Source organism: Lycium ferocissimum, chromosome 12, assembly GCF_029784015.1.
Source record: "Lycium ferocissimum isolate CSIRO_LF1 chromosome 12, AGI_CSIRO_Lferr_CH_V1, whole genome shotgun sequence".
Taxonomy (NCBI): Eukaryota; Viridiplantae; Streptophyta; class Magnoliopsida; order Solanales; family Solanaceae; genus Lycium; species Lycium ferocissimum.
Window position 1 is genome coordinate 30,557,786 of NC_081353.1, and position 19,647 is coordinate 30,577,432.

The window sequence follows — 19,647 nt, forward strand, 5'->3', positions numbered from 1 at the left end:
CCTTTAGACATGTCCGAACCATTTCAGCCTCGCATGTCGCATCTTGTCCGGCACAGAGCCCACTCCTACCTTATCGGGACTTTCCTTCCGATGAATTTTTTCTTTTTACAGTTCCATTAAATCTAATCGATATAATTTGTTAAATATTCTGCGGAACCAAAAACACTTATTTTTATAAACCTAAAGAATCAAAACTACACAAAAAAGACTTAAAGGGACTATTTTAACCTACCCTGCACATAAAGGACTATTTTTGTCATTTTGTCCAACCAATAACACCTGCCATACCAATCAGAAGAAGAAAAAGAAAAGAAGCATCTTTTCTCTCTCTATCTCTCATGCTCTTTTTCAGCAAAATCCATGGCCTCATCACTTTCTCTCTCAAGGGAAAAAACACCCACCCACGCCACCCCACCCCAACAAAAAGTCCACTTCACAAATTACCTCTTTTTTCTTCTTTTCCTTAACATCATCTACATGACTGCTACACCTACACATACACCTACATACATGTAATACCATTCCTCATAAAGCCAAAGAAATATAGAGAAAGAAGATGATTCAAGAAACAAGAAATTTCACCCCCACCCCCACCCCAACAAAAAGTCCACCTCACAAATTACCTTTTTTCCTTCTTTTCCAACATCTACATGACTACTACATCTTACAGAAAGCCAAAAAGAAATGAGAGAAGATGATTCAAGAAACAAGAAATTCCACCCCTACCCCCTATAACACCCCCCCCCCCACCACCACAAAACACACAATACAAAATCAAGAAGAGTCCACACCATCAATACTCTCTCCAATGGCCCAACTGGACCAAAACCAAAAGACATGTTTTCAAAGTCCTCTAAACCAAAAGACACAAATTTTGCCACAAATACCCTTTCTGCTATAACCCCCCAAATAAATTACTCCATCTTCATCACTATCTTAAAAGAACAACAAACAAGAAACACAATGTTATTGTCTATGTACTATATTACTGTTTTTTCTTTTTTCTTTTTTCTTGTTTACCGGTTTATGTGGATTTGTCTTGGTCAGAATTCTTTTTTTCTTCAGACAGGAACTTTCTTACCACAACACGCTCTCTATCTCTTCTCCACCCCAACCCCCCTTTACCCCCACCCCCTTATTACCCTATTTGTATTGTATTATTATTGTTGTATTGTTCTTATCTTTTTCTTTCACACGTCTCCTTTTCTCTTCTATTTTTATCTTTTTCTCTCTTTTGCAACCATACCCTTTTCTTGGTTTTGTCTATTTTTGCTCCAAGATTGGATCTTTTTTGTGATTTAAGGATTTGTTTTGTTTGTGATTTGATTTGATATGTCTAAGAAGATGAAAAGGGTTGCTTTGGAATCAGCACCTTATGTTGTGTTTGAAGATAATAAGGCTAGATTGAAGCATCAGACTCTATTCCAGGACTTCCAAGAACTCCATAGGGTAATAAAAAATCTGTTTTTTTGGGTTGTTTTGGCCTATAGTTTTGAAGATCTATGTTTCTATTTGATAGTTTTTTGTTGTTGTGTGTTTTGGGGGGGTTTTGTGTAGAATAGGTTCTTGATTTGTTGTCTTTGTTGTTTAGGAACTGTTCTTGGTTTTGATTTGTTTCCTTTGATGATTCTTGGGTTTTAGCTGTTACCCTTTTCAGTTAACAACTATTGGGGCTTTTTTACATCGAAAGGTGTGGCCTAGTAGTCAATCAAGTAGGTTGATAATCATGAGGGCTCGGGTTCAAATCCCGAATCCTAGCTTTTACTATCTGTCCCAGCCTTGGTGGACAGAGATCGGTCGGTACCTGTGGTGGTGGTGGGGGTAGCAAGAACCCGTTGAATTAGTAGAGGTGTGCGTAAGTTGGCTCAGACACCATAGTTATAAAAAAAATAAAAAAACTATCGGGGGCGTTCCCGGGATTTGTTTATCCAACAGTTGTTCTATGTTTGTTCTTGTGTTCTAAGTTTTATGAGTGAATTGGAGGACTTTTGTTTCTCTAATATTGTGTCAGTTTAGAGTTGAGAACAATCTCAACTGCATTCCCTTTGAGAATTTTAAAGCTACTTGATAATAACGAGTATTAGTAATAGTGCACAACGGAATGAAAAGATTTATATATAGATGATAATTTATATCTACTAGTTGAGATAAGTTTTAGAATTGTGTTAGTGGGAGGTAGCAAGTACCCGTGAAATTTGTTGAGTTAGACGGTACTTGTGTTGGTGGGGGATAGCCAGTACCCCGTGGAATTAGTTGAGGTGCGCGTAAGTTGGCCCAGATACCACGGTTGAAAAAAAAAAAAAAAAAAAAAAAAAAAGTGGGGTTTTCCCTGGATTTGATTATTCAGCAGTGGTTTTATGTTGGTTCTTGTGTTTTCCTTGTTCTTCTGAGTGAATTGTGTTTGAATTGAATTGTGTTTGAATTGCAGGGACTTTGTTTTGTCTAACTTTGTGCGAATTTAGAGTTGAGAACATTTTCAATTGCTTGCCCTTTGAGATTAAAATTACTTGATGTTTATTGCTATATATTTGTGATTTAAGTGGAGTGTTTAGGATGTGTTTTCTGGTTTAAATTTTGAATAGGCAACATTTTTTTAAACAAATCTTAGTGTGTGTTCCATCAGAACCATGCTATAGTTCAGTTTACAATACAAAGGAACTTTGTTTAAATCTGCTACATTGAGTTGCATAAGAAAGCATGGTTTTGTATATTCAGTTAATTTGCGTGTAACTTATTTATTATTATTATTTACAGGAAACTAGTGACATGAGGAACAAATTGGAGGATGCAAAAATGAGGAAACAAAGATTACTTGCTGAAGTTCAGTAAGTTTTTGTTGTCATTGACTTCTTGTTGTTTTTCTTTTTCTGAGTTTTGTTTAATCTGTCGTATTTTCGTTATGGAGTGTAGATTCTAATAAAAGATCGTCTGAGGTTGACTTAGTCTTGGACTTTGAGGCTAAATTGTATACCATGTGTCGCTATTTCTCAACATGGCATTGATTATTTAACCATGACTTAATTGCTGTTTGCGTGCATCTGTTGATGCCAGAGGCATAGATATACATGTAAAATTACTATAATGTTAACAAATACTCTCTCCGTCCCAATTTATGTTACATTCTTTCCATTTTAGTCAGTCCCAAGAAGAATGATAGCTTTCTATATTTAGCGACAATTTAACTTCAAACTTCCCATTTACCCTTAATGAGATAACTTATAGCCACACGAATATCTATGATTTATTTTATACCGCAAGTTTCGAAAGTCTTCCTTTCATTCTTAAACTACGTGCCAAGTCAAACACCTTCACATAAATTGGGACGGAGGGCGTATTAAATTTTAAGCACATAATTTTGAAAGTGCAGTTGATTCAATGGTAGGAATCTCTAAGGTTGAAATTGTCAAGTTTAAATCCTTGATTCGCCTCTGGCAGATGCTACTACTGGTTTTCAAAATACTTGCAGAATTTTCTTTTTTCTTACTCTAAATGCTTTCCACTTAATATATTTGCAGTTTCTTGCGGCGAAGGCACAAGTACCTATTGCAGATGAAGTCATCAAGTCATCCAGAACAGCAAGTATACACAGCGCTGCCGAACTCAGAGTTTAATTTTAAGAACGGAATGAAAGATCGATTTCTTAGCAAAAAAGAAGCTAAGCAACACAAACTTCCCCCTCTTCCTGGACCGAAACAAAAAGTGAGGATTCAACTTGCAAAGGGAGCTTCTTCGCTGAAGACGCCTCCTAATAGTCTAGTGAATCATAAGCAGGCATTGCATATTGGGAAAGATGCTGTTTCGCGTAGTACAGTTTCAAGTTTGAAGCATAAATCAAGAGTATATAGTGGGAAGGAAGTGTTTGATTTGAATCAGAATCAGAATGACAGGTCATTCACCGGGAACGGTTTGGTTTCGAGGAGCACCACACCTGTCTTTGATTTGAATCAGGAAACTAGTCATGGCGGGAAAGATGTTGTATCGCCTAGTCGAGCTCCGGTCATTGATTTGAATGAAATCTCGGTAAGTATCTAAACAAGAAATCATCCCAAGTTTGAACTTGTGGGTTTATATATGCTATGACTGTATGGCATTTCTATGGCCATAAGAGGAGAAAATAACATAAATGGTCCCTTATGTTTGAGGGTAAGTTCAAAATAGTCCTTTAAGTATGCACTTGACAACTTCGTTTAAGTTTCCTGAAAGTTAACACTTGGTCTTCGTCAAATATTTACCGAACTTTTATCCGTTAGATTTGACAGAATTATTAAAAAAGGAAATTAGAGGGAACTCACATTTAGAGGGACAATTTTTGTAGTTTCTCTATTTTTAATTGAACTTTTAGAATCTTGTGCAGCTTTTGAGGTGTGATTTATGCTATTTTTTAAATATCTTTATAGTGTCTAGGGTAATTTATTGTGTTGAATTTTAGGATTTTAGGGGACTTTCTTGGTGTTTATAGTTCGAATCTTTTTTTCCATATTTCTGTCTAATCTAACCGACAGAATTCCGTATATTTACAGAGACTAAAAGTGTTAAAACTTTTGACAAACTTAAAGGGCCAAAATTGTTAAGTGCATACTTAAGGGACTATTTTGAATCAATCATCAAACATAAGAGACCATTTTTGTCGTTTTCTCGTTTGAAATTAGTGAGTTGAAAAGTATTAGAAATGCATCATTCTTTTGGGACTCTTTAGAAAGTAAAGAGTTTGTTGTATAAAGTGGATCAGAGGGGAGTCCGTGCTATTACATTTTGTAAGTAATACGTTTAACACTCTTTTATCTTTGATATCTAATTGCAGATAGGGGAAGAGGAACCCCAAGCAAATCTTGAACCATTGAACTTTGAGGAGCCAAAGAGAGGATTAGTTCAAAATATGAACGATGATCAGCACAGAGACTTGAAGTTATCGATATGCAGAAACGTGGGAGAAGGAACTTCTCGTGTTGAGAAGCGGAAAATATCGTGGCAAGACCCTGTTGCTTTGAGGGTTTGATCCATCCTTCATGTTTTCAATAAATTCTACGGAGTACTTAAACTATTGATCTAGGGCGAGCGTTATTGGAGTTGTAGCTTATCCGGAGAGGTCTCCACTGACCCTTGTGGATTTCTCGGTTATAAAGAAATTTACCAATAGAGGTCCTTTTTTTCTCTCAATATGTAGGTGTGTGTCTTGCTTTTTTTGTATAAAGAAGACTTAAATATATTTAGTGATAATGATACAGATGCTATATTGATTGGCAGTGATGAAAATATAGTCAGCATAATTGGTTCCTCTACATCAAGTACCATATATTTTCAGTGGTAAATGAGAAAAACCCTTTATTTGTTGATTTCTACATTGAATTGAGCCGGGCTTAAATGGTGCGATATGAACGGTGATCCTGACTTGTTTGGAATTGATACAATGCTCTTGTATGAATTGCAATTTTATCAGCAATGAAGTGCTAACTTCTATAAATTAACATGGTGATGTGATTACGAAGGAGAAAAATCTAGTCTATGATGAAGTTTGGTCTGCAGAATTGAATGATACAAGTGAAAAATAGAAAAAATTGGACTCAAAATGCACCATCTCAATAGACTATTTATTTTCCCTTTTATCCTTTATCGTTTATTCCTTTTTGCCATTGAGAAAGGAGCTAGAAATGGTGGGATGGCAAAGAAAAATGAACACCTACTTGGAGAGTTTACTGGCAATGCCAATCCTTGATGGAACTTAAAATTTTTCACTCAATATTTACAACAAATCATATGTGCCAATGTTTGCCAAGAAAGACAAACTTCCATAAGACTACATTATTCAGAAATTTTAGTTTCTTGGTTACCCTCTTGGATTCTACTTCCTAACAGTCCAAGAAGTCCCAACCGAAAAGGTCAAAAAGAACAATAAAAGAGTAATCGAAAACTAGGATCAAACTTTCGTTCAAGGAAATGAAAATTTAAAAAGCAAGGTGTCAAGGCCAATGCACCACGCATTATGCACTACGCCGCACAAAATGACATGCCACCATCAATATTTTGCAACCAAACACCATTTTCAAAAAGCTTTTCAATTTTACAAAAACTTAAAAACACCACTGGAATGAAATAAACAGAGTTAGATTAGTTAAAGAGTTCAAACACCACTGGAATGAAATAAACAGAGTTAGATTAGTTAAAGAGTTCAAATCACAACTGGTAGACAAGTTAAGCGTTCACCACATCTCTACATAAAAATAAATATGATAATCCCGAAAAAGACTGAACTCAGATATCGTCAGTGGTGAACACTTCTTCCTGTTCTTCGGGGTTAATATTATCAACAGTCGCACCCACATCATCCATCACTTCAGTTTCTTCGACATCTTTAATTGCTTCAATAACAGTTCGAGTGCTCTCAACCTTAGTGGTTGCTTCTTCGACATCTTTTACTGCTTCGTTAACAGTTTGAGTGCTCTCAACCTTAGCGGCTGAAGTAGCAACGCTGCTGCCATTGAGCTCCTGGAGGCGAGCCATATGCTTCTTCCCAATCCTATGTGCCTCCATCGACACCTCTGACAAAGCCCCTATTTTACATGTCGCACACCAAAATTTGTACTTTTTCTTCTTACTAGTCTTCGGCTTTTTTGGGGCCGCATTTGCACTTTTCTTCAAGCCATCGTCCTTTGCATTTTCTTTCTCCGAAATTACCAGAGATGATCCTTCCCCTGATTTATTATCAGGCACCATTTCAGCTTTTGGTTTTACCACTTGCTCCATGTTCAGATTTTCGTTGGCTTCCAAAAGGTTGATAGTTTTAGGTTTCTTTGGGCAAAGACCAATATTATAGTTCTTCCCATTCCTCTGTGCTCGCAAACCAGCTTCCTTGGACTTGTGTTTCTTTCCTTGGAGGTGATCATTCAGACCACGTTCACTTGTCGCGCTTACTTGGCAAAGTGCACAACTCCAGTCCTCTTTACCATTTTTCTTTAGAACACTGCATGATGGGGTCTTGCTGGCAACCTCCACTTGTGGCGTGACAGCTTTCCGTTTTGCTCCAGAGAGACTTGTGTTAGGCTTAGCCTGCAACCAAATGCTCAAAAAAGTTCGTGAACAAGCACTGTTTGAAAATTCAACAACACCACCCAGATTAGAGGTGAATGGAACTGAAAGCCTATTAATTTCATAAAAATCTAGATAACTGATGAGAGGCGAGCAACTCGCTCATACTACACCAAATACAAAGTGTCATTCTGCAGGCTAGTGCCAGATTTCACACACATAACAGATATCAGTATAGTGCAAATGTTTGGAACTACTCCATTCGTTTTCGGAAAAGGGCCAAAATTACCCCTGAACTTTGAAAAATAGTTCATCCATGCCCTTCGTTATACTTTAGGGCCAATTATACCCTTACCGTTATACTTTGGGCCAAATATGCCCTTGAGTATAACGGCGTGCCACGTGTCGATCTCTCAGTGGCCAACTTATTTCCCCTCTTATTTTTTCATCCGGATCAAACAAATCAGATCCGACCCAATCAAATTAGTGCCCAACCCGTCTAAATAAACCTATCATACCCAAATAAACCTAAATCTAACGCTAACACCTTTTGATATGTTGAAGTCGAGGAGATCAAGCAGATCACATCTGAGAATCGCTCAGCTCACTGCTCATTGCCAAATTGTGAGTTCAGCCATTGTGTCGAAATTAGTGATCCGAGAGAACAAGTTATTCTAGCTGCATATGTTGAGAAACTACTCCTCCCAAGCTCAATTGATGAGGCGGTTGATTTAACTGAACCGCGGTTTGAGAAATTTCATATGCCAACTGTTGGATCCCCGGGAAACAACATGGATGCTGTAGGAAAATAGCTGATTTTATTTCTTTCACCTTTGGTTGCTTGAGGACATATCAAAAGGTGTTAGGGAGTAATGGTTTACTCATGTTTTCACGTCTTAGAATTAGAGAATCACGGGTTGGTTAGGTTTATTTGGGTATGATAGGTTTATTTAGACGAGTTGGGTATTTAGACGGGTTGGGCACTAATTTGATTGGGTCGGATCTGATTTGTTTGATCCGGATGAAAAAATAAGAGGGGAAATAAGTTGGCCACTGAGAGACCGACACGTGGCACGCCATTATACTCAAGGGCATATTTGGCCCAAAGTATAACGGTAAGGGTATAATTGGCCCTAAAGTATAACGAAGGGCATGAATGAACTATTTTTCAAAGTTCAGGGGTAATTTTGGCCCTTTTCCGTTCTTTTTTTTATAATTCAAAATCTTTGTTTTTGGGAGAGAAAAATCATTTTATTAATATTGCACCAAGCCAGGGTCAGTACACAACACAGAGAGAACATCAAACTACCAGAAAACTCTGCCTATACCTAATATGCACCTGCTTTACCTAGAGATACAAACCTCAAAACATGCCTTCTCCCATATGGTTATTCACCTATGCCCCTTTGTCACTCTCTTATCTTCAGGTCCATTTAATACCCAGATTCCCCTTCTTGTACAAAGTTCTCCGCCTTGTTAATTAATGTAAAGTATTGGCCTCCCAATCGCCAGCCTTAACCACCTCACAACTACCCACATTCAATCCTACAGCCAAACACAGCTTCTCTACTGTAGAATATCAGCTGCATGCATACTTGACCTTATCAAAAGAAAAAAGAATGTTAGCTGCATGCAGATAATTTGCTTGATCTTTCTTTACACTAATGACTTCGCCTACATCCTTATTTCTGTCGTCCTAGTTTATTGGAGATGCCGATCTCCTCGGGTCCACTGAATTTCTCCATCTCTATTAAGGTTTCGTAGCAACAAATAATTTTTGTTCTCCTCACCAGCCCCTCTATTCTTCTACTGGTAAGCAGGATAAGGCCTCATTCTTTTTCTTTAATGACAGGGATAAGGTCATTCTCGTACCCATTGGTTGAAACGTCCAGAGATCCAATGAATATGTTAGAGTTTTTAGAGAGCCCGTAACTGAGAGCCATCCTCAGTTTGCTCTATATCTCTTATTTACACCTTATTAATCTCCTTCACAGTACACTTGGTAGAACCCTCCCCCCCCCCCCCCCCACGGCCTCTCTCTCTTAAATCTACACTATCTTCCTTATCTATATTTAGGGGCCTGACATCTAGCTTTGTTGAAATTGGTAATTTTTTACAATGGCGGTGACCAGGCCGCTTGCTAGCACCTCCACCAACATAGCTACCGAAAGGATTTGCCCAAGGCTTAGGCAGATGGGACCTTCCACTGGGATTTGAACCCTACACTTCCGACCCTGAAGTAAGCTCCCTTCTCTCTTTTAGTGTCACTTCGCGCCAACCAATTGCTGGAACTTAATCATAGAATTCCATACTTAGCCTAGAATCACTCTTCTAATATGTCCTGCTTTGCACCCTCAAACAAAGCCCCAATTCCAACTCAACACCTTTATTCTTGTTCTTAAGATTCAACAATTGCTTTTTAGCTTTCCTTCTTCCTTCATCCCACCTTCCTTGGTGCCATACCATCCTCAGAATATGTAACATGGTTTTTTTACGATCAAAATTGAGATAATGATTCCCAAGATGAGATTTCTTTGGTATTAATCCAACATTGCATCTGAAGAGTCACATTCATCACTTAACTAATACTCCCTCCGTCCCAATTTATGTGGCACCGATTGACTTGACACGGAGTTTAAAAAAGAAAGAAAGACTTGACTTTTGAAATTTTGTGGTCAAACAAATCTTAGATACTTGTGTGGATTTCATTAAAGGTAAAAGGATAATTTTAAAGTTAAAATGTTTCTAATTATAGAAAAGTGAACTTCTTTTTGGGACAGACTTAAAAGGAAAGGATGCCACACAAATTGGGACAGAGAGAGTAATAAATAATGACGGATGGTTGAAACAGTTACCCGTAAGTAATCTAAAATCACAATCTGAGACCTTTATAATCAAATCATAGTTTTGAAGTATGATTCCAAAGGAGAACTGGTGTTTAAAGTACAACTAGAACTACTGCTATGCTCCAATCCTCATTGATCATGTTACTCCATTTTTTGATGAGGATTGGAGCGTAGCAACAGTAGTTGTTGTACTTCAAACCCATTTCAGGCAATATTACACAAAATAGAATAAAAGTAAAGATAAAAATATTTCAAAAAAGTACTAGAAATTCTTTATATGATATCTGGGCATTTGCCTAGTTGAAGTCATGTTAGCACTTTTACTTTACGTCCAATATTAAAGCAAAGGATAATTATTTAAAGTATAATTAAAAAAAACTCGAACCTTTTATTATGATTTGTCGAATACTGCATTAAGGTATGGTCGTTTTACCGCTGTGTGCAAAACTAATGAAGGCTAGACCAAAATGAGAGTTGCAAATTGCGAACAATTTGATTTGTTTAAAAAGGTATAGTTCTACTAAATATTAATCATTCTAATAGGTCCAGAGTTAGAGAATTGTGTTCAACAATCACATTTTGGTCCAGCCTTCATTAGTTTTGCACAATCCAATAAAACGACCATAACTTAATGTAGAAGTAACTGAATTGAGGAACCACTTGATTTATTGGAAACTAGACTTCATAAGCTACAATGTCTCAAATTTTAAGCCAACTCATTCTGTAATGATCCAAAGTGAGATAAAAATTACGTTAAGATAACACATTTTGCCATAAGCCTCCCCAATGATTTATCTAGTAAAGATTAAATGTATGTTCTCCAAACTCTAAACCTAGACAATAGGAGTATTTGCTAAGGATCAAATGCACCATCTATCACTCTTGGCCTAACCCTAGAAAATAAATTATCAGTGGAGATCCAAAGCACCATGTCCTAACCCCTAGACAATGACTCGTCAACTAGATTGAATGTGTCGTCTCTTAACCTAATCCTAAACCCAGCCATTCACATATCAAAGGAGATAAGAGGGAGTTAGCAGGTCAACATGCTTACTTGGGATTCCAAGGGCAACTTGGCCAGTTCGATTAAAAGGAAATAATATGATTGGCCTAAAAAGATTCTTAGCTACATTTAAAAATGTCTTGACTAAATTATCCTTTGCTTTTGTCATCACGCATCAGCCTTGTCACTTTTCGATGTTTCAATTTTGCCACTATTTTATTCTTTTATTACATAGTTGCCTGCATGTGTTTTGGTAAATATTGAAAAGTTAAAGGACAAACTCTATTAAAAGTAATACCAACACATGATGGTAAGATCAAATGTTTATACTCTTTCCACTTATTCTTTATTTTCGATTTCAATTTCCAGTTTAGAATAGGACAACGCTAAATGGAGAAAAAAGAAAATGCCGATTATGCACTTTTAACTGCCAAGAATGTTTAGTTAAGTCTCTACACGTCTCTCAAGAAAATAATAATTCCTCCTAAAGACGCTTAGGAGATTTTGCATTGATCTATGTAAATCAGTTAGACCTTTCCTTAACTTCAATTAAATATTAGTAAACTCCCCTTTACGAGCTATACCTCTATATCAACAAGTAGACATATTATGTGTCTAAGAAGTTTTCCTCCATTTTTGCATACGATTGACCCTTCAAATAAATAGAGAAGCTAGAGCTCTTCCTCACCCCAACACTTTAACGCCTTAAAAACCAAGTCCATGTTCCTACTTAAAAATTGAACCACAACCAAGATAGCCGAGATGATCATATTAGGAATAAACTACCCTAAAAACTCTTATAACGCATTCCTAATAAAATCATCTCGATTATCTTGGTTCACTAAGTACGAACACATACTTGGTTTTTGAGCACAAAAGATTTAAGGCGATAGAGAGTGTGTTAGGAAGGGCTCTAGCATCTCTATTTATACGAAGGGCCAACCATATGTAAACATGGAGGAAACCTTTTACACATTTATGTTTACTTGGTTCATATGGTGGTATAATTACAAATAAGTATTTAAAATGATTTTACTAATATTTAATTGAAGAATTAAGGAAAGATCAGATGAATTTTCGTCGATCAATGGAAAATCTCGTAAGTGTGCTTAAGAGAAATTATTATTTTCTTGAGAGAAGTGTAGGAACTTAACCAAATATATTTTGCTATTAAGGGCGTAATGGACATTTTATTTTTTCTCCCCACACGTTTCTACCCATTTAGCAGTCATATTATAAATTGAGAATTCAAATCGAAAATAAAGAATAAAAGGAAAAAGAAATAAAATAAAGACCTCCTGATTCTATTTATAGAAAAAAATAGAAATCTTTAAAGAACTTCTAATTAAAGAAGAAATAAGATAAGTAATTAATTTAGAATTCCCCGTCTGTTTTAGACGATGCATATGTAGAAAGCCTATTTGGTTCTAGTAGTTACTTTACTAGATTTCGTTCTTTCATTAGCAGTTGACAAGGTCGAAGTTATTCTATCTAATTTTTTTTATAGATAATTTGGATGACTGAAATAAAAAAACCTATCTTTGTTTTTAAAAACATTCTTGGACAATGAAAAAAAAAAAAAAGACTTTTTTCTTCTCTTAACTCTTAAGTTAAGTAAAAACAATGAAATTGAACTACAACAAGAAACAAGCATAAAATCTTTTTTATAGATATTCTAAATATACTCCCTATGATAACTGAATTCATAAATTATGGTCAACAAACAATACGGGCCGCCAGATACATCGGCCAAGGTTTCATGATTACCCCTACGAAAAATTGATCACATCGGAACGTTTCTGAGGCCGAATACACTTTGAATTTGATAAATGCATTGCTTGTGAATTATGTGTGCGTGTATGTCCTATAGATTTACCCGTTGTTGATTGGAAGTTGAAAACTGATATTCGAAAGAACCGATTGCTCAATTACAGTATTGATTTTGGAATCTGTATACGTCCGGGATCATTAGATAGGAATCCAAAGATGAAGAGAGAAACAAAAAATATCACTACTGTGTAAACGAAGAGTTTGAGAGTAAGCATTACACAATCTCCAAGATGATTTTTTTGAAAAAACGAGAATAGATCATCCATTTTTCTACCGCACATCCTAGTTTTTCGTAGCAGTCCAAGGGGTTGGTTTACTTTTGGGCATGCTTCGTTTGCTTTGCTCTTCTTCTTTGGACACATTTGGCATGGTGCTAGAACCTTGTTCAGAGATGTTTTTGCTGGTATTGACCGGGATGTGATATGGTTCCGAAGGATGAACCGGATATGGACAGTTCCAATAAGATTTCATTCTTGAACAAAAATCCATTTTTTGATTTATTTCATCTATTCCATGACCGGAACAGGGGAGGATCTCAATGACAGATTCGAGATGTTACCATCATGTGCTGACATCTAAGTTGCACGGACTCTTCACTTTCAATGCCGTACCCGTGTCAGATTCTCCAAAAATACACTACTGTTGAAGAATCTGGCACGCACCCGTTGACATTTTTGAGGAGTCCGAAAAACATAGGCTGACATCACTTTTGTTGCTTTTTTGAAATAAAGTTTGTGATCTAACTTTTCAATATTTACCAAAACACATAGGCAACTACGCGATAAAAAAATAAAGCATGGGGCAAAAACAAAACATCAAAAAGTGATAAGGCTGATGCATGATGACAAAAGCAAAGGATAATTTAATCAAGACACTTAAAAGTTTACAAAACAGTTAAGATTCTTTTTAGGCCAATTTGCCCTAGAAAAAATATTGTGCTTCAATTTCTAATGGATAATTTATTGGCAAGAATCAGAGCAAATTATGATCTAAGATCAAATATTTTTATCTCTCTCTGGAGTAAAATAAATGAGTTGGGCCGTAAAATTTGGTTGAATAGTATCTGTCGAAGGCTAGTTTCCAAGAAATCAAACGGTTCGCCCATTTGCTCCCTGAACCACATATTTTGACTCACCTCTGAATTGATAGGATGATCTGGGCATATTCGGCAGAACTATTAATTCTTAAGTCTAACTTCAAGCAAAGCAAACCGTCGCAATTAGGACATGCTCACCTCAACATATGATCATTTTACTTGAAACAAAACTAGTGGAGAAGTCATACTTCAAAACTACGATTTAACAATTCAAATTGTAATCCAAAACTGCAAGTTTAGTGAGATAAGCACAGTATTCGTTTCAACCATTTGTTAGCATTTATCATTATTCAATAAAGAAAGAGCAATTATAAGCAAAAGAAAATCTCATCTTACGAATCATTCCCTAGTTTCGATCATTTCAGCCAAAAACTATATGGAGCAACCCGACTAATTAGGCGCAGAAAACGGGTTCTGTCTGCTCATATTATGGTCTCGATTAACTGCCATGATCACACTGCAATATCTACCTCGCTTCTCCTACTTTAGTAACCTTGGTAGTTATCATAAGGCCATGCCCTTCCACATTGACGTAAGAAGTTAAATGAAACATATGAACTTAAACTAATTACAGATATAAGCAAGGGCATCTATTGTGCAATTACTTTAACACTATCAGGTGAAATAGAGTCGATCTACTTCCTATTTCTTCTTGCTAGATGAATTGACATGTTTGAGACATAACAAGGGTCCAGTTAAAACTCTACTGCTCAATAAAGGAGAAGCAGGCAAGAAAAAGGAAAACATAAGGACACACATACAGATATACCAAAAGAAAATGAATGAAAGGACTCAAGTCATTGCGTTGTAACTTATAAGTATATGAATCCAGTCCTATGATTTGCTGCAATAGGTAGGATATGCATTGGAGGGGAGACCCTTTTGTTAGGTACAAACCAGTATAAAGCATAAAGATGGATTTACCAATCAAAAAAGCACAAAGATGAATTTATGCATTGATTGAATTTAGCAATAACCTTTGAATTGAATACAGAAAAAACAATGCTATCAAATAAGTCTAACACAGTGATAACAAAACTGTGCAGAAGAGAACCTTTTTCACAGCTTTGACTAATTTAAATGTAGCATCTGAATTCATCAGCACACAAGCACTCCAATTCACATTTTATGAATGTACAAGGTTACATTTCATCTCAAGTGAAATAGCATACAAGTTGCAAGTCGCACAAGAAAGCAGGAAAGATATTGCATGCTGAAACTAGATTCCAGGTGGAGTAACTCCCCCAAACAGAATACACACATCCAACAACACAAGGCAATAGATCAGAAAAATCACGTAGACTCTCAAATTTAGGAATGCAAGTTGGAATACAGACATATGCAGGATGAACAAGAAGAACATGAACTGACCAGCAAGATGATTTTGTGTTTCTCTTTGCTAGGCTCCGAAGAGGGCTGCAATTCAGAAATCACTGGGTCCGCACTATAGGAAACAGGCTTCAAAGCAGACATTTTTGGTTCCACACTACGCTGATGAAAAGGAATCTCTGAAATCCGCTCCTCAAATGGGACTATACCTAATCCCCCAATCTCATTTCTTGCACCCAATCCAGAGACTGATATTCCCCTTCCCATCCTGTCCTCAAGTGACCTAGCAATTCTTTCCTCTATGGACCTTACATCACTCTGTTGCTTCAAGTGTGGAAGTGTGGGAGAAAAACTCATTACAGATGAAGAAAAGGGAGAAAATCCTTCTGCACTCAGCTTTGTTAGTTGTCTTTCCATCATCAGTTCTCTTCTTACTTCAAACTCTAGCATGCGTCTTCGCGCCATCTCTTCTGCAATAATCTCCTCTCTAATGCGCTCCTTCTCCATCTCTCTTCTAATTGCCTCATGCATATTGGCGGGTTGGTGTGGGATATGACCAAGCTTGTTTTCAAAATGAGGCGCCACATAGCCAGCTGAAACTTGTGATAAACATCGCAAAGAACAACAGTTCAGTCTCAAAATAAAAGATACGACCAAAAATTGGACAATGCAGGCACCATTCAGTCAAGAGAAGTCACGAGGCAATAGAAAAGCCAAACTTAGAAATTTATCTCTTCCAAGTAACTACATTTGATCCACTTCAATTCTGTGTTTGGTTAATGCAGGCATAGACAGTTCCAGAACATTCAACGAATCAAAATTCGATCTTTCTCTTAAATGAACTTCACAAAGGCTAAGACAAAAATTTTGGTGAATCGTACGACTTAGAAACTAGTAATGAAGAAGCAAGATTACATAACGAAAAAAAGGCTTTGGTGTTAGGAAACACTTTCTGAACAGAGTGATTCCTGTCTTTTGAAGATGGCAGACAATGCTCTTCATAAGATACAACAAGCATTTTACAAGTTAACTAAAAGAAACTGCTTTGACAACAGAACAAAGTTAAGAACATAAACAATGAATCTTGAAAGGTTAAATTGTTTCAAAAAGTTGCATTCTTTCACACCAGATACGTCTTTTTACTAATTAACTGTCCAAAATCAAATTTCCTAAAAATAAGAATTTATTTTTTGATGAAACACTCAGTGATTTATTCCTTCTGTTGCACTTCCTGTGTGGGATTTTCGAATCCCACACATTTACCAACTTTACTGGAGAAAATAACACCCTCTTTACTTAATCACCATTCACACTTCAATATAACAAACTACACAACAGCAATACAAACACTATTCTCCACCCCCTCAATCAACTACATTCTCATCGAGATTAACCACAATGTCTGCAAATGTACTTCACATAGGCAAACACAAAACACAAACAAAACCAAAACTCCCTTCTAACACTACAGAATTGTCCGTTGAACAGAAAAATAATTCTCTACTTAGTATATACAACAAGAAATTTACCAGTTATCTATAAGCAGCTGCTTTGAAAATGGAAAAAAGTTAAGAACTTTAATCTTGAAAGGTTTTATTGTTTCAAAAAGTTGTAACCTTTTGTTGATAACCGTGGCGTTCGATCCAGCTTCTGCGCACCTCGACTAATTCCATGTATACTCAAAAAGTTAACTTTTCAAACCATATACTGTCTTTCTAATAATTAATTGTCCAAAATCAAATTTCCCACAAATAAAAATCTAATTAATGACGAATCACTTCAAGATTTAATCCTTCTATTGCACTTCCAATGAGGGATTTTCTTATTCCCACACATTTACCAGCTTTCCTGGGGGGAAATCACCCTCTATAGTCAACAACTAACTCCATGCCAAGTCAATTAACTACACGCTCATTGAGATTAACCACAATGTCTCCAAATAAACTTCAGAGGCAAACACAACATGAATAAAACCCAAAATGCCTTCTATACTATCACTATAGAATAGTCCATTGAACAGAGAAAAAAATCACCCTTTTACTCAATCACTATTGACACTCCAATATAACAAGCTAACAATATTAGTAAAACTACTCTCGGCCTCCACAATTAACTACATTCTCATCCAGATTAACCACAACGTCTCTGAAGGTACTTCACAAACTTTTGGCTATAAAACCCTACTCTCCACCCCCTCAATTAACTACATTGCTAACACAAAACACAAACAAAATCCAAAATCACTATAGAACACCTGGGCTTTCTAAAATAAGCAATTTTTTTAAAAAATAAACACTTTTTCCTCTCAATTAACAACATAGACTCCAGATTAACCACGATGTCTCCAAAATTGTACTTCACATAGGCTAACACAAAACCCAAAATCCCTTATATCACTAAAGAATCATCCATTGAACAGAAAAATAATACTACCAACTTGTGTTTGGCCAATGTTCCAAAAGTACTACAATGTAAGCTGCTTTTTTTTTTTTCAAGAAACAACTTATGCTACTACTCAAAAACACTTATTATTTTACCTAAAAGCTTGATCAAACACCTCGACTCTCTAAAATAAGCAATTTTTTTAAACAAATAAACAACTTTGGCTTCACAAATAACTACATTGCCTCCAAAATAACCACAACTTCACATAGGCTAGCACAAAACACAAACAAAAGTACCAAACCAAAAAACCCCTTCTTCTATCATTCTAGAATTGTTCATTGAACCAGAAAAATAAAAAAGGGCAAAAATCCATAGAAAAGGAACCAAAAAAGAACAAATTTTTTAAACAAACACTCTCAAAAATAAGCAATTTATCAAAAAAAAAAAAAAACTCAATCAACTACATGGCCTCCAGATTAACACACAAAACATAAATAAACCCCATAATCCCTTATACCACTACAAAATTGTCCACTGAACAGCAAAAAATAAAAAGAGAAAATTATAACACCTCAGCTTTCTAAAATTAGCATTTTTTCAAAAAAAAAAACACACTTTTCAAACAGGGTATAATTATAACACTAATCTCCACCCCCTCAATTAACTACATTGCCTCTAGATTAACACACACAACCTAAAAATCCCTTATACCACTACAAAATTGTCCACTGAACAGAAAAAAAAAAAAAAGAGAGAAAATTATAACACCTCAGCTTTCTAAAATAAGTAATTTTTCAAAAAAAAAAAAACACTTTTCTCTTCCCAAAAGCTAAGCCAAACAGGGTATAATTATAACACTACTCTCCACCCCCTCAATTAACTACTCCCTCTGTCCCAATTTATGTAATACAATTTGATTCGACACGGAGTTTAACAAATAAAGGAACAAGCCAATATATTTGTGTGTTTAAAGTTAAAACTTACTCCCTCTGTTTCAATTTATGTGGACCTATTTTCTTTTTAATCCGTGCCAAAATGAATGACCTCTTTTCTAATTTGAAAATAAATTCACTTTACGAAATAATTTACAGCCACACAAATATTCAAGACTTATTTTGAACCACAAGCTTCAAAAGTTTTAACTCTTTCTTAAATGTCGTGCCCAGTCAAATGAATTCACATAAATTGAATCTTATTGAGACAGGCTAAAAAGAAAAATGTATCACATAAATAGAGTACATTGCCTCTAGATTAAACCCTTATAACACTATGAAATTATCCACTGAACAGAAAAAGAAGAAGTAAAAAGACCTCGCATGGCTTGTTGAGTAAAGTAAGTAAGAGTTGAAGACTGATGTTGTGTATAACTCATCGGATGAGTAAGTGGTTCATCAACTGATTTATACTTGTAATCCATCAATAATTCACTTCTAAATCAACCCAAAAAACAATTTTTTTTTTTAATTTCACAATGTAGAAACAGAGATTTTTTGGTTAAGAAAAAAATGGTAGGGTTTTTGGTTTACTTGTTGGGGAAGTAGTTTTGAACAAGTGAGAGGCGTTACGAGAAAGAGAAATAAAACTGTGTGTTGTTTTGGAACAGTGTTTTTTTTTTTGAGCCGAAAAATCGGGTACCTTTTTTTTTTTTTTTTTTTAGTAGTTGTGTACCAAAGATTTACTGATGTGGGAAAATCTAAGTACCAGTTAGCTCACAAAAATTATTCACTTTTTTCAAAAAAAAATTTCACCTTTTTCAAAAATTAGTGTTTAATCATAAAAATTTCTTTAAGTTTTTCACTTTTTTCACAATCAAAATAAGTGCATTTCAACAAGAAATACTATTTGCAAAAACTATAGCCAGACACAACTCCAACTCCAACTCTAAAATTTCAAAAAAAAAAAAAAAAAAGTTTTTGGTTTTTATGACCCAACAAAGACCTACTAAAAGACCAAAAAGAAGAGTAAGAGCCCGTTTGGATTGGCTTATAAGTTGCTCAAAATAGGCTTATAAAAAATTTTTTCGGTTTTTTGAGTGTTTAAATTAATTTTTTAAAGTCATAAAGAGCTGCTTGGATTGGCTTATAAGTTGCTTCAATGGTTGTTTTCAAATTTTTTGAGTGTTTGGTTTTGAGTTG

General features: G+C 35.7%; 2 protein-coding genes across 3 annotated transcripts; one reads left to right on the forward strand and one right to left on the reverse strand.

The window, feature by feature from the left end:
- The first annotated feature begins 770 nt into the window (after positions 1-770).
- On the forward strand, positions 771-5,339 carry LOC132038942 (uncharacterized). Its single transcript, XM_059429445.1, has 4 exons — positions 771-1,449; positions 2,755-2,825; positions 3,516-4,020; positions 4,802-5,339. Exons 1-4 carry the CDS (start codon positions 1,333-1,335, stop codon positions 4,994-4,996), a joined length of 888 nt encoding a protein of 295 aa, XP_059285428.1. The 5' UTR covers positions 771-1,332; the 3' UTR covers positions 4,997-5,339.
- Positions 5,340-6,204: 865 nt separating this feature from the next.
- Positions 6,205-19,058, reverse strand: LOC132039606 (uncharacterized). 2 transcript variants are annotated; one of them, XM_059430105.1, is made up of 3 exons: positions 18,824-19,058; positions 15,170-15,720; positions 6,205-7,044 (listed from the first exon to the last, which is right to left on the reverse strand). In XM_059430105.1, exons 1-3 carry the CDS (start codon positions 18,927-18,929, stop codon positions 6,250-6,252), a joined length of 1,452 nt encoding a protein of 483 aa, XP_059286088.1. In that variant the 5' UTR covers positions 18,930-19,058; the 3' UTR covers positions 6,205-6,249. The 2 variants fall into 2 exon arrangements, with proteins under 2 accessions (XP_059286088.1, XP_059286087.1); XM_059430104.1 differs by having other exon boundaries at positions 15,170-15,726.
- Positions 19,059-19,647: the final 589 nt, after the last annotated feature.